At 34.7% G+C, this 15,091-nt stretch overlaps 1 protein-coding gene across 4 annotated transcripts in view; it reads right to left on the bottom strand.

Annotated features, from left to right (window-relative positions):
• Positions 1-401: 401 nt before the first annotated feature.
• The window catches only part of RAB30 (RAB30, member RAS oncogene family), a 105,057-nt gene continuing 90,367 nt past the window's right edge, over positions 402-15,091 (bottom strand). For all 4 annotated transcript variants that reach the window (XM_077113443.1, XM_077113444.1, XM_077113442.1 and 1 more), the window contains 2 exons: positions 14,002-14,185; positions 402-9,852 (listed from right to left, as the gene is read on the bottom strand). In XM_077113443.1, the coding sequence (XP_076969558.1) occupies positions 9,602-9,852; positions 14,002-14,185 (435 nt within the window). In that variant the 3' untranslated portion in view covers positions 402-9,601. The remainder of the gene's footprint in view (positions 9,853-14,001; positions 14,186-15,091) is intronic.

Genomic DNA, 15,091 nt, shown 5'->3' with positions numbered 1-15,091 from the left:
GAATGGATTGATTTCTATTGTTGTGTTAGTTAATTTTTTTAATTAATAAAAAAAAAAAAAGAAGAAATAGATGACCTCAACAAACCAATCACAAGTAAAGAAATTGAATCAGTCATTAAGAAGCTCCCAAAAAAGAGAAGTCCATAACCAGATGGCTTCACATGTGAATTCTACCAAATATTCAAGAAAGAATTAATACCGATTCTTGCTCAAACTCTTCAAACATGATAAACATGATAAACAATACTGGTATGTTCTTCATGATAAACAATACTAGTATGTTAAACTGCATAATGTTCTGGCACTGTATTTTGAATGACATTGATTTATTAAATAAATTGTATATATTCAGTAAAAAAAAATCTTGCTTTTTATCACACATGCTTTGCAAATATGGGCAACAGAAAATGTTTATTTATATACAAGTACATGGGGAAGCAATTTCCATTCAGCTTTTTTAAAAAAAACTGTTACAAATAAAGTTATTTTTACTCATTCATCCTTTGCACACAAAATACATTCTTTTTTACATTTACTTCCAGGATAAATTATTTCTTAACAATAAAAACTTAAGCTACAATGAATAGTCAGGGTGGTTTGGCAATTTGACAATTTTTATTCAAGAATGAAAACCTAAACTTTAAAAATGTAATCAACATATAAAAGAAATAGTATATGGAAAGTACACCTTCATTAAATCCTAGGAGATTGTATGAATACTCCTCTCCAGTATGATTGCTAGCTGTCATTCTCAGCAGTGCAGAGGACCCTAGAAATTTTCTGTGTGATAATATCTGTATGACTATAGATATTATCACACAGAAAATTTCTATGTGATTTCTATGTGATGAAATTTCAACTTTCATCTATGTCGTCATGAAAGTATCATTTCTAAAAGACAGACTCACAGTAAAACTCTTATAGACATATTGGGGAATTCATTATTTTGAGGTTTTCTAGTTGATCAATTTATTTAACATTATAAACTGCTTTTTCCAAGTAGGATTTTAAGAAATTCTACTCAAATGAACATCAATGACTTGATTTGTTATATTAACACTTTTAACAGAGATGTGAAAACATGTCCACGCAAAAACTTGTATACGAATGTTCACAGTAGCAGCATTCGTAAAAGCCCCAAAACGGAAACATCCCAAATGTCCATTAACTGATGAACAGATAAATAAAATATGGTATCTCCATTTAATGGAATATCATTCAGCTGTAAAAAGAGCCATGTACTGATTCATGCCACTACATGGATGAATCTTGAAAGCATTATGATCAGTGAAAGAAGCCAGTCTCAAAAGGCCATATATTGTAATACTCCATTCAGATGAAATGTTAGAATAAGCAAATCCATAGAGACAAAGTAGATCAATGGTTGTCACGTGCTGGGGGGAGAGGGTATTTGGAAGTGACTGCTGCTAATGGGTGTGGTGTTTTCTCTGTGAGATGATGAAATGTTTTGAAGTTAGATAGTGCTTATGGTTGTGCAACTTTGTGAATAAAAAGCATTGAATTATATACTTTAAAAGTTCGACTTATATGCTATCTAAATTATATATTAATTTTTAAAAAGAGAAATGCAGCTTCATAAAAAAATATTTTGTCCTGGTACTTGCCCCACCCCACCCCCACCTCCACCTCCTTTGATGCTGATTGAATTTGCCCAGAATGTTTTCTGGCTAATTGCATGCAGGTCACAATTGACTTACATTGCTAACAGGCTTTTCATTAAGAAAAAAAGAATCAATACGTGAACACATAAATGATATACCATACGGTTAATCTTTGCATATTAACATTTAAAATCAAGTATCAAGCTTGTGTTAAAACTGATGGTTGTTTTTTTGTTTTGTTTTGTTTTTTGCATGGGCAGGCACCGGGAATTGATCCCGGGTCTCTAGCATAGCAGGCGAGAACTCTGCCTATTAAGCCACCGTGGCCCACCTTCATGGTTGCATTTTATATATTGATGTATTCAGATTTTATTGAGAATCAATGATTAATATCTATAATAAATATCAAGAACTCAGTTCATAAGACTCAGTGATTAACCTGTTTGTTAAAACTATGTGTATGTTAAAGAACCATGTTTTGATGGAAAAAGCTAAGAGGGGAAAAAGGGATTCTTTAAGTCTTCATAAAGCAGCTACTCTAAATATTTTAACCAGCTGCTGAGAAGACTCCCAGAACTATATTTTGTATTTTATTTCATCCCTATACTAAAATTCATGCATTAGAATATGTGTGCTGCTATATATATATATATACACACACACATATATATACACATATATATATGGCACACTTTTTTCCTCTCAAAGAATCAAAAATCTCTTTTGACCCCTTCATTATCTGAAAATTTTATTTTGCTGAAAACAGCAATCTTACCAATGTGCTAGTTCAAATTCATTTATGTAGCTCCTTTACATACCATCTAAGAAGCTCCAACCACCTAGTTATATCTAGAGGATACTAAGTGAGTAGAAATTATAAGCAGAATTCTGGTCATCTGAGATTTTGTATAACAGGGACCTGAAAACCACAACATGCTATAAAGGAATATAAGGATTTTTTTTTAATTTTATTTCAAAAGTTCTGCTAGTATCCTGAAGCTGTATAGACATGACAATATTTACTACTAATGATTACATTCCAGAAAGCAGTATGTTTAGCAGCTGTTTTTCTAAGGGCTTGTGAAATTTTACTATTGTTATTTAATCCAGGCATAACAGTAATTTAAACAAAAGCTGTGCACCATTAAGCCAACTGGTGACGGATCGTCCTAACAGATCAGATTCTTATCTTTGTTACTCTATACGTGAATTTTTGCTTTATTAGGCATTTGGTATTTCAATTTTTATCTCAGAATTTAATGCACATGTAAAAAGGGAAAGAAACCCTGTTAATTTGGATATTGGCAATTGTGTTCATCAAATAACATATTTGAAATTCTTAAAACAGATCACAATATTGGGATTCATGACACCCATTTTTACCAAGAGGAGGAAACAAGCCACATGACCAGAATAGTTCTACAGAAACACACTTTGTTATCAATAGTATTTTATAACTAAAGAGAAAAATGCATATGTAATTGAAGTGTTAATCAATGATAAGATTACGATCTAATTCTGATACCAATAAGAAGCCAAGAGTTAATAAATCTATCTTGACATTCACCAAAAGAATGATTATAACCTTAATGAGTTTTTCTGACTGTCATTATATTTATATATACATGGATGGATGAATATATGTGGACATGAGGCAAAAGGGCAATAATAAATGATAAAAGTGGCCCTTTAAAAAGAAAATGAGGATCAACCCACTTTTTTTTTCCCACTGAAGATGGGATTAAGAAGAAAGAGGTTTAAATTGCACTGTGAGGTATTTCAGTCTTAAGGTTACGTTTCCTAATAATAAGGAGCTCACAAACTTGGAATTGCCTATCAGGAAAAAGGGAATACCTTTTCTGAAGTATACGAAGAAATAGAGTATGTCTCACATGTACAATAGTGCCCAAAGACAAAAGATGTATCAAATAAATGACTTCATTTAAGGCATCCTTTCAAAAAATGAGCTCTTTTCTCTGAAGTCAAGAATTATTTCTCCCTTCATGATCTATAGCTGTACCATACCACCCAAAGTCTGCTCTTAATGAAGGAGAAAAAAACTATTATTTGATTGCTTGCTGTTTACCAAGTACTATATTTTCAATTTACCTCATTTAATCCTAACAGATAGTTATAATGAGTCTATTTCATAGATAAGGAAACTGATCCTCATGGAACTTGTGCTTTGCCTAAAGTCACATACTAACCTAATGTTCTCCCTTCCATATGGTGATACCATCACTCTGTGATATGTCAAAGTCATAACCCACCAAGGATTCCATCAGGAAGTAGAATATAGCATCTCCAAAATTCTGCTTTAACTCAGCGTGAAAGTACAATTTTGACTCATACAAATCAGAGAGTCAATTAAAGAATTGATGTCTAGCTTTTGTGTTCTGACCTTTCATCCAAAGGATTCAAATAAAATCTTTTACCATCCTGATGTGAGATCAGTGACTTTTTAAAAAAGACCAATGTAGTCATCTATCAGCCTGGCAATGGTTCAGTTATTTGCAGGTGGAATTATTTGGGACATATGCGTTTATTAGCAGAAGTTGCTTATAATTGTCTCTGATTTTGAAATCAGTGAGCAGTGTCTTATTATTTTCTACATGAAGCATTTTGGCCTAAGGTCTTTTTTGTTCTTTTTTGACATGGGTAGGCTCCAGGAAACAAACCTGGGTCTCCGGCATGGCAGGCGAGAATTCTGCCACTGAGCCACTGTTGCCCGCCCCTCAGTTCTTTTTAAATCATTTTCAGGTCATGTTTTCTCAATACAATCAAACCATTTAACCAAATTGAAGATTCTTCCAAAATAGATCCTGGGGGCTGCTTTATGCCCTAACCCACCAGCCCCTCTCTCATGTGAGCTATAAAAGATCATGTTGGAATTTCTGTGGGATCTTTAACTGTAGATTCTGTTTTTGCTAAAAAACCTACCTTGGAATCCCTAAGAGGCTCCCATATTCACTAAATTTAGCATAGCCTAAGTTTTGCAAGTGACTGATGAATAATTTCTGTAGTTTTATGTAACTTCCATTAAAACAATACCTTTTTCATGTTTAACTCAAGAACCAGTTGTTATTTCAGCAGTACATCAATTAATGAACTGACAAAGCAATCCCAGCATAATGATAGGCCAATCTTTTGGCCTAACAGACATGTAACAACCTCCTCCCTAGAGCATGGGATGCCCTTCTGGCAGAAGAGCAAAGCTTTTGTCAAAAAAAAAAAAATCATTAGCAGTAGGTCAATAAATATTTAATTGAACATGGTATAGGGACAAAGTACTGTAACATAGAATTTTAAGTTAGTAGGTCATCTTGTCCAACCCCCAACAAATGCTTGGCTCCTCCCCACAACGTCTTTGCCAAGTGTTTATCTATCTTCTGCTTGAACTCCAATGACAGGGAACTTATTACTAGAAGCACTGTCTTCCTGTGAAAAAGTTCCTTCCTCAACTTTTTTGAGACAGTTCTTCCTGATATGGAGCCCAAATCTGTGGCTCATTAGACTCCATTCATCAGGCCTCATTCTACCCCTTTAGATGACAGAGTCTTGCAGTTAACTTCAGGTATGTAAACACGAATTACATTCCTCTCTCTTTCCCAGACTAAATCCCCCAAAGTCCCTCAAGAGTTCTTCAAATAACTTAAATTTCACATTTTAAATTTCTTCACCATATTGGTTATGCCTCAATTTGTCTTTAATTTCAAAGTATGGCTCTCAGAAATGATTGTAATATTCCAACATTATGGGACTCATGAAAGGAACTGAAGTGTCATCTCCCTTGTTTACCATTACTGTATTAGTTAGCTATTAGTAGGAATGGCAATTTCTTAATTCAGATTGCTCTCTACCCAGTATACACACAGAATCTGTGTTTGAAGGAAAGTAAGGCAGCTTTCCTTCAAACACAGATTCATGCCACAGAAATGAAATCCAAAAAGAAGAAAAGAAAACCAGCCTTCCCTTTTCCAAAAATTACTGTCCCACCATAGTTTTTATGTGGAACAGATTTTTATATGAAGGATGAGATACAAACATTTTTTTTACCGTTTTTACTTTTCTAAATAGGTCTTACAAGTATTAATAGTTGCATTAAAAATACATGCCAAAAAAAACACACAAAAAAGAAGAAACAACAACAAAAATACCTGTCAGAAGCATGATTAAGGAAAGAAAATAACTACTTGCAGTTAAGAAATAATTCTAGAAAAAAGAAAAGGCAAAATCCAGACCTCTTGTAAAGGCCAATAGGGCAGTGATCCCTGTGTATTAGACATTAAATATACAGAGTTCCAGAGGACTAATAAATAGAAAATGCCTATCTTTAAGCCATTGGTTTGATATATGAAAAAAAAACCCCACATTTTTTATTGTAAAAATATGAAATCTCATTCATGTGGCTTAACTTACAAAAAAGATGTTTTCACTTTACCCAGAAGACTAATTTAAAAGCACTTGCAACTAACATTTATTCAGAATAATTCATTAACAGACATTTGATGCTGGACCTGGAAGAATTATAGATAGCTTAATTGGATAAATGAGGCAAATCATTGATCTTGTACTGCGGGAGTCTGAAGGCATGCATTTCTGAAAGGAAGAGAAGAATCCAGTCTCTATTAAATCTGCCTCCTCCCTCCAAAAGTTAAAATTGTTTAAATAGTCTGAATTTATTTTATTTTATTTTTTTTGGTCAGTGGTTTCCACCTCCTTTCTTACCAAACTCTAAATCAAAACTTATCATTTGTCAAATCAATTCATTTGACTTTCACTTTTTGTTATTTTTCTTGTTACTTAATTCAGGGAGAGATGCTAATTTGAAATGTCTAAAAGACAGGGAAAAGGAAAGACCAGGAAAAGCCAATGGCCTAAGTAATCCACAGAAAGGATAGTTGGCCCTATCTATATAATTAGAAATTAAAAGTTAATATAATTCAGTAGGTTTAATAAAAGCTTAGAAAGAAGTTAGCCTTGCATAGGCAAGGGTGAAAGCACAAGATCCTTTGAGGATACAGTCTACTAAAAGCCATAATAAAATATCATTAATATCAACAAATTATATGATTTCCCGGATTCTCCCAGACCTGACTCCATGAAATAAAGATGATGCATTTTCATTGGTGATTGAAAAAGGTAGACAATATCAAATTAAATTATGAGAAAGCTACTCCTTTTTTTTTTTTTACCCATATTAAATGAGAATTCATTTTTAGCTAAAGAAGGTTCATCTTGATAAATATCTCCATGGCAATAAGAACTAGGCAAACCAACAAGTTTAATCTTGATCTGGGCTAAGATGACCATATTTAATTAGTGGCCTTTCTCAAGTTCTACTTGAAGGAACTTCTGTTTAACCAGAAAAGCTCCTCTTGACACCAGGTCATTTATTTAATTAATATTTAGTGAGCTGCCTACAATATTGCCAAGGACTGTTCTTGAGCTTGAGATAGAAACATCAGTGAACAAGATCAATAAGGCCTAACCTGGAATTCATGCAATTAAGAGGTGAAAAAAAAAAAAAAGGAAGCATAGCCAGATTCTCATGTGTCCCTGCTGATGGGCCATGGAAGGATGACTATAAGCTACAGAAAGGCTGGGGAAGTAACAGGGAAGAAAGGGACCAGAAGTAGAATGTCTAACTCTCTTTGAGCCTGGTCAAACAAGTGTACATAGAGGAGACTGAGCCCTAGAGAATAAGAATGTCAGAATATAAGTATATTCCAGAAATTTATTTTGCAATTAAATTTGTACCACCTTACAGAGCCCTTTCCTCTATAGTCACAAAACTTCATTTTCAACACACTTGCTCCTATGAGATGCAATTGGGTCACGCTATGCTGGGAGGCATTGTGTTTTTGTCCTAAATGAAAAGTAACAATTCTAAACACAAGGACATTTCCTCACAGTTTAAAAAGTTTTTCTGCTCACCTTGATCAATTTGTTCTCTAAATACCTTTAGTTTCTGACAGGGGAAAGGATGGGATGGAAAGGCAACAATTATTATAAACTATTTTGGTTGGTTTTTATTCAAATGATTTTTCTTTCCTGTGTACACCAATTCTAAAATAAGAAGAATTCAAACTTCTGGGATGCCTTTCTCTTACCCATAGAATCAGGACAAACACAGTAAGGCCAACCAAAAGTGTCAACCTCTTAAACAATACATATATAATCCCCATGTGCATGAGATTGGTAACTGAAACCTGCTAGAGAAATGCTAGAAATGTTTTATCAACATCATGTCCCTTCATGACTCATTTCTTTAAAATTAAATAGTTTTCAAACATTAAGACCCAGATTAGGACCCATCTACAGCAACGGTGGAATTACATTTCATTAATTATTCCATCTCTCATCCTTCTTTTATACTAAGCAGCAAGCTACAGAAGCATCTGACAGCATCAACAGCATACAGGTTTAATTATTTTCCCAATTTGCATTTATATCAGTGAACAAATTAGAAGCTATCAAAATGTGGCACTGAAGAATTAGTAGCACATATTCAGCAACATGTCTTCCATTTTGAGTGCTATTTTAAAGTTGGCTAAGTAAAGGCAAATACATCTCCATATGAATTGGAGATCTACAGTAATACATGCATCTAAGGAAGCAAGGGAGAAAGATGGTGGGTTTACTGAATGGGGAAAAGGAAGAAGAAAAGAAGGAAAATGAAGGGGAGACAGGGAGTGAGAGAAGAAAAAGAGGAAGAATGTATGGGTCATGAATTTGAGAGTAACATTCCTGCATGAAAGAGGTGACAAAAGACAGCTCAACCCACTTCCACAAACAGAATTCTTCTAAGGTGATACTGAGGTTGCAAAATGGTCACGAGACTTCTCATCTGTGGCTATTCTCACTTAACATCATACTAAAAACATCTTTAAAAAAAAATTCTAAGCCTTGGTCTGTCCAAGATGAATAGGACCAGGAAGTAAAAGATGAAAGATGTGATCCGATATTAAGGACTGTGCTCTGCTTGGAACCCTGTATTGTAGTCCATAAAACCACAGTTTATTGGTCAGATTAGGTCAATTTTCTCATACTATTCATAATGTCTTCGTGCTAATCTTTTTCATTAGCATATCATCAACATTTTATTCCCCCCATTTTTCAAACTCTTTCATTTACTTAAAGGGCAAGAAAGATAAGAAAAATTGAAGAAAATGGTAGAGATTTAGAGGGAAAATGAAGGGAAAACTATTCCCTTTTCTAACAAATCCACCCTGGAAAAGGTAGTAATGAGACTTAGATAAAGGGTGCCGATTCACGGACTTCCCCCATTTTTTTTTATTTCTATGTAATACACTTAAGGACATCAATGTACTAAAACATTTGGTCTGTGAAATAGCGGAACCATTAGCACCAAAAGGAGTCATGGAGCGTGTGTATATTATTAAAACAATGATTGTTACTGTTGGTCATGGGTAAAGGTTTCATTTCATTTTTACATCCCAAAGTTCTTGAAAGTGCCTGTGGACAAGAGAAATAACACTTTTCAAAATCTCCATGGAGTCATCAACACATACTACAGAGACAGTACTTGACCTCAGTTTTGGTTTATCTGGTAGACAAGAAAACCAGGCCCACTGAAGCCCTAAAGAACAGCTCCTACATGTACCCTCTGGTGTGCAGGAGGGTTCCCTACAGTACATTTCCCCCGGACTGTGTTCAGGAATGCACTTTTACTTGCTTTTTAAAAAAACAAAAGCAACATGCTCTGCAGATCATGGAGCACCTGGTGCAATTTCCTCCTTGCTCCAACTCCAGACTGCAAAAGGGTGAAACCATTATATGTTCTGCTAATGCTGGCCTGTGGACGAGGCCCTTGGCCTGCCATGCTTTGTAAGCTCGGGAGCCCACAGGAGTCGCAAGGTCCGAGAGCAGGAGCCACAGTTATCGCCAGATCTGCCCAGCAATTTGTGGCCCATCAGGGCAGCTGTGGATCCTTCTTCTTCCCCTTGCCTCAGCCTTTAATTGAAATTACAACAAGTCAAATAGCTGATGCTTTTCCCTTCTCCAGGTAAGGGTGAGGATACATTGTTCACAAGTGTGTTCTGCCTGGCTTCGCTGATGAGTCGGCATGCTAAGTCAAGGAAGAGTTTCTCTACATTATCAGATTCCTTGGCTGAAGTCTCCAGATAATACATGTCCTGAGCTTCGGAGAATTCTTCAGCTCTCTGCTGGGAGACTTCTCTCCTTTCAGCCAGATCAATCTTGTTGCCTGTAAAAGTGGTAAAATCAAAGAAGGACTTGTCATTTGGTTTTTTGAAGGGTCATAAACATTAAAATTCAATTCCAGATCTGAAGTTAACTCAGACAGATGGGTAAATAAAGCAAAGCAAACGTGGTTGTGACTACTGAAATGTTTATTTTAAAATACCAGTGCTATATGTAATAGCAAAGAACTAGAAATAACCCAAGTGCCCATCAATTGGATACTGGCTATATAAACTATAGAGTTTCTTGCCATTATAAAAGAAATGAGGACTATCTTTATATACAGCTGTGGAATCAGAACACTAGAATATTTTGTTAAGTGAAAAAAGCAAAGTATATTACATGCAACTAAGAAAGAGGGAAGGATATGAACATATATATATATATGTATATATACACACACACATTATTTCCTTATTTTTAATGGAAGAATAAACTAAAATCTTAATTTAAAAATAATGATTACCTAAGAAAGAAACAGGGTTAAGGGGATAAGGATAGGAAGCAGACCTCTCTAAATATACTTTGTTTTGTAGATTTGACTTCACAACCTTGTAAATATTTTATATATTACACAATTAATTTTTATAATTAATGAAATATTAAATTTAAAACACAATACCTAAAATTTGAAAGCAAAATTAAACAAATGAACCTAACTGTGTATTAGGTTAGTGACATAACCACACAAAGAAGAACTATTTCAAGTGAGTTTAAGATACAATATTTAACCATGCTTCCCTAGTGGTATATACCCTATAGGGAAAAAAAATGGAAGAAAAAAATCGTGAACTGTGTCAGTAATCATCTTATTAGTGGTGTACTGGTATTATTATTCGAGGTGCTAGAGGCATATTGTTTGAGATAAAGTAAATAACTAGTTATATTATAAGGAACTAGATATTTGGCATGAGAACATAAAAACATAGATATAAGATTAATGAGGTTAAGTAAAATCTCTGCAGTCCGGAATTATACATGGAACTATCAGTGTAACTAATTCATGTTTAATTTTATCTTTAAAAAACTGCTCTACCTCTGTTCTCCTGGAAATCTGACAAAGGTGATAGATATGTCAACTGTGTTACTTGGCAGCATTGCTTATAGTTAAAATGACCACTGATTGGTAAATTATATCTATCCTGGGAATTCTATATAAGAATTACAAATACCTAATGAGAGCTATAAGTTTGAGCTTCCCTCTGTGTAATGACTTTTGAAACTTGAAGAGATTCTGAAAATTATGCTTGTGAGTTGTTATAAGAGATATTAGCTCCCATGGTATATTGAGGCATCTAGGCTAAGGAAAATACTGAACTTGCCTGAAGTGAGCCTTGTTTCCTCGTATCTGAGCTGTTGTGGGCAGGGGGGTGGGGGGAGAGGTGCAGGGACAAGAGTTGTTGGAAAGCTATGTGGACTGCTATAACAGGACTATTTCCATGAAGAGGAATGCCTGATGCTGACCTGCTGGCAAGCTGTGTTCCATGTCCTGCATCCTTTTAGGTGAATGCGATGCCAAGTGTGGCCCATGGAAATCTTGGGAGTTGACAACTTCCTCATAAATGCTTGTACGGTTCACCACATGCACACAAAACGTGCATGCATGTGCACATGTGCACACACGCACACGAACACACACACACTGGCTCTGTACACTGAAAAAACTTAGATGCAACGAACAACCCAGAAGCAAGGAGCACCATAGCACTTCAGCTGTGGCCACTAACACCATTTCCCACTAAAAAGAAATGGCGCTTTTTGGAGAAATAGTTAAGTCCATATCTGGGGCAGGAAATGCACAAAATGTGCCTGAAACACTTGTTACTAGAAAACAAGACTCCTTGGGTCATGTCAAAAAGACTCAGGTACCAATTTGAAAAAGCTCCCACTGTCAAAGGTGGAACAATGTAAGCATCAATAATAGTAATTGCAACACATTTATATCAACTATATTTAAATTCATATGTTCATAATGATGTTCAAAATATAAACACATTTTAATTGTTCATTTTAGAAGATACTAAGGAAATCAACTCACTACCTTGAAAGCTGGTGAATAAAAAGAATCAAGATTTTTCTTGCCTGTCCTATGAGAATTGTACCTCAGAATACATAACCCCACCTATGAAGTATTTTTGCTAAAAAGAAAAAAAAAATCAAGCTTGAATCTGATCAGCCTTTAAAATCTGCAAGAAATACAGATGACAGAAGAACATGTTAAATAATACCACTGGTATGAAATAACAGAATCCAGACTTGAAAACTCTATGGAACAACAAAAAAAAAGGCTTCAACAATTAAATTCCAAGGGAGAAAAAAATGGAAAAGGAACTTACAGATAAAAGGAGAATTAAAAGATGTAATAAGTCAATTGCAACATATGGACCTTATTTGGATCTTGATTTGAACAAACTTTAAAAAAAAAACTGACTCAATTGGAGAAACTCGAATACTGTCTAAGTTTTTTATGCTATTAATTAATATTTTCCTAGGTATGATTATGACATTGTAGTTAGTTGGTTTTTCTCTTACACTTTTTAATTTGAAATAATTTCAAACTTATGGTACAGTTTCAAATATAATACAAAACCCACACAGAAAGCAGCAACAAATCTTCCCTCCCCCACCATATACCAGATCCACCAATTTTAACATTTTGTTACATTTGCTGTATCATTCTTTCTATCTAACTACCTATCTAGACTTTTTTTTAAAAGTTGCCCTTATCTTTAGAATATATTATGAAATATTGAAAGGTTAATTAATATGGTATCTGGGATTTGCTTCAAAAGAATCTTGGGGTTAGGCAGGTAAAGAAGGTAGTAGATACACATGAGTTGATAATTGCTGAAGCTGGGATATGGATACATAGGGGTTCATTATACTGTTTTCTCCACTTTTGTCTATGTTTGAAATTTTCCATCAGAAAAATTTAAAAAAAAAACAGTGCCTCTTTCATATTGAACTAATAATTTCTCAAATCTTCATTTAAAATTTCCATAGATAAAATCCAAAATAGTTATGCTTTGACTTAAGTGTTCAAGGGCTTTCTGTGGAACAAGGAATAGGGGGCTTTCAAGGGCTTCAGGGCAAGGTTCTCCAATGTGCAAGAGGGTTTTTGGGACTGGGCATGGAACACTAGCTCGTAGAGATCAGATATTTTACTCAGCAACTTGAAGGGAAAGTCTAGCAATTTGTTGCAAAGCAGCATATTACAATTGGAGAAGTATAATGTTTAGAGTCAATTTCACAGTTGTGTAACCTTAGGTAAAGAATTTCACTTCTCTGACTCATGGTTTCGTCATCTGTAAGTTAGGGATCATGACACATATGCAGCATATAATAGCTATTATAAAGTGTTTACTTATCTCACTGTTAACCATAATTTGTAACTAACAATATTTCTGAAGTTTGCTACCCAGGTTGCCAAAATGCAAGATTTGTTAAGCAACAACATTTGTTCCTAGGAAGTAAACATTTTAATAACTATGTATTTGTGAATACTTTTCCATTCTCTTCCAATAAAGAGAAGTTTTTATTGATCCAGTCCATTTCGGTGCAGTTCCATTTTTAATGAGTATATTTATTACCACAGAAAATAAGGGGTTGTTTTTGCTTTTTCCCTATTCTAAAAGGAAGATCTACCCATTTCTATAAGATGCAACAAACTGCAGCATTTCCCTTAGTGGATTCTTTCTGATAGTTAGAATTTCTTAAATCAGCATAAATGTAAGAAGTGAAAAAATTTACCAAAGCCCATTTTTTTAGGCATTAAACAATTGCTTCAATAATGAATTCTGTATCACATAAGAGATATTTGTTACTTATAGACCTGCAGTTTCCATGATCTGATAAATATATATTTTAAATGTTAAGCAGCCTGCATAACTTTCTTGAGAGCCCAACTTCTTCCCTAGAGCCTGCATTGATAGAAAAACCAATCAGCAATGCTTTCTACTCTACTTTTGTAAAACCATCACCATGGGATAAGGTCTATTTCATTTTCTCTTCAATTGCAAAAGAACTTAAAGTTGACTGCATGAACTATTTACTATAAACTATATTCTTGGAATGTGCCAAGGCAAACCTTCATATTACTATAAATTCTCTAATGCCCATAAATCAATTTCCCTCCTCATTAGTCCCTACGTACCCACTAGCACAGTGATGACCTTGTTGCTGGCATATTGCTCTATTTCCCGCAGCCACTCAGGAAGGCAACGGAAAGATTCTTCACAGGTTATGTCATAGGTGAGGATCAAGGCATTGGCGCTTCGGTAATAACTCTGGGTAATGGACCGAAATCTCTCTTGACCTGCTGTGTCCCAGATCTGTAGCTGAAAAGCCATAAGAGAAGAATCAGGTTGGAGAAGCAGAAAAGAATGACATTTTAATGTTAAAAACGAATTCTGTATCTGAATATGGTTAAAGGAGAAATTTTAGGTTGTGTTTATATTTCTAGAATAAAACTTTAAAACAAACAAAAAAACCCCATAGGACTGTATAACGCAAACAGTGAAGCCTAATGTAAACATGGACTATAATTAATAGTACAATTATAAAAATATTCTTTCATGAATTGTATCAAATGTACCACACTAATGCAAGGTGTTAATAATAGGGTGGTATATGGGAACTCTGTGTTTTATGCATGATTTTTCTGTAAACCTACAACTTCTCTAGTAAAAAGAAAAAGAATATTCATTTTAAAAAAAGAGAGAGTGAGAGCATTGCCTTGCTTTAGTTTGGGAATGGAAACACCTTCATCCAAATACTTTCATGGTTATTCTACAGAAAAGCAGCTAATTTTTTTTTTTAATTTGTCAGACATCTCTGGTTAGGGAGAGGGACTTCTTTTTTCTTTGTTAGATTATTTAATCGTTCCCCCTATATTCTGTAAATTATTGAGCATTTACTGTGTTTCAAGCTCTAGTCCAAGCAATATATGCATTAACTCATTTAGCCCTCAAAATTACTACATACTGGGCGGGCCATGGTGGCTCAGCAGGCAAGAATGCTTGTCTGCCATGCCAGAGGACCTGGGTTCGATTCCCAGTGCCTGCCCATGTAAAAAAAAAAAATTACTACATACTATATACCTACTTCACACATGAGGAAACCAAGGCCAAAGAGATTAAACAATTTGCCAAGTGAACTTGGCATACTGCGCCAGAGTCCATGCTCTTGACCACAGTGCTCTATCATACAAGGTGGGATGCAGAAGGAAAGCTATCATTCTGGAC

Source organism: Tamandua tetradactyla, chromosome 8 (assembly GCF_023851605.1).
Source record: "Tamandua tetradactyla isolate mTamTet1 chromosome 8, mTamTet1.pri, whole genome shotgun sequence".
Taxonomy (NCBI): domain Eukaryota; kingdom Metazoa; phylum Chordata; class Mammalia; order Pilosa; family Myrmecophagidae; genus Tamandua; species Tamandua tetradactyla.
Note: the sequence above shows the minus strand (reverse complement) of the source record. Positions and strands in the feature narration are given on the sequence as shown.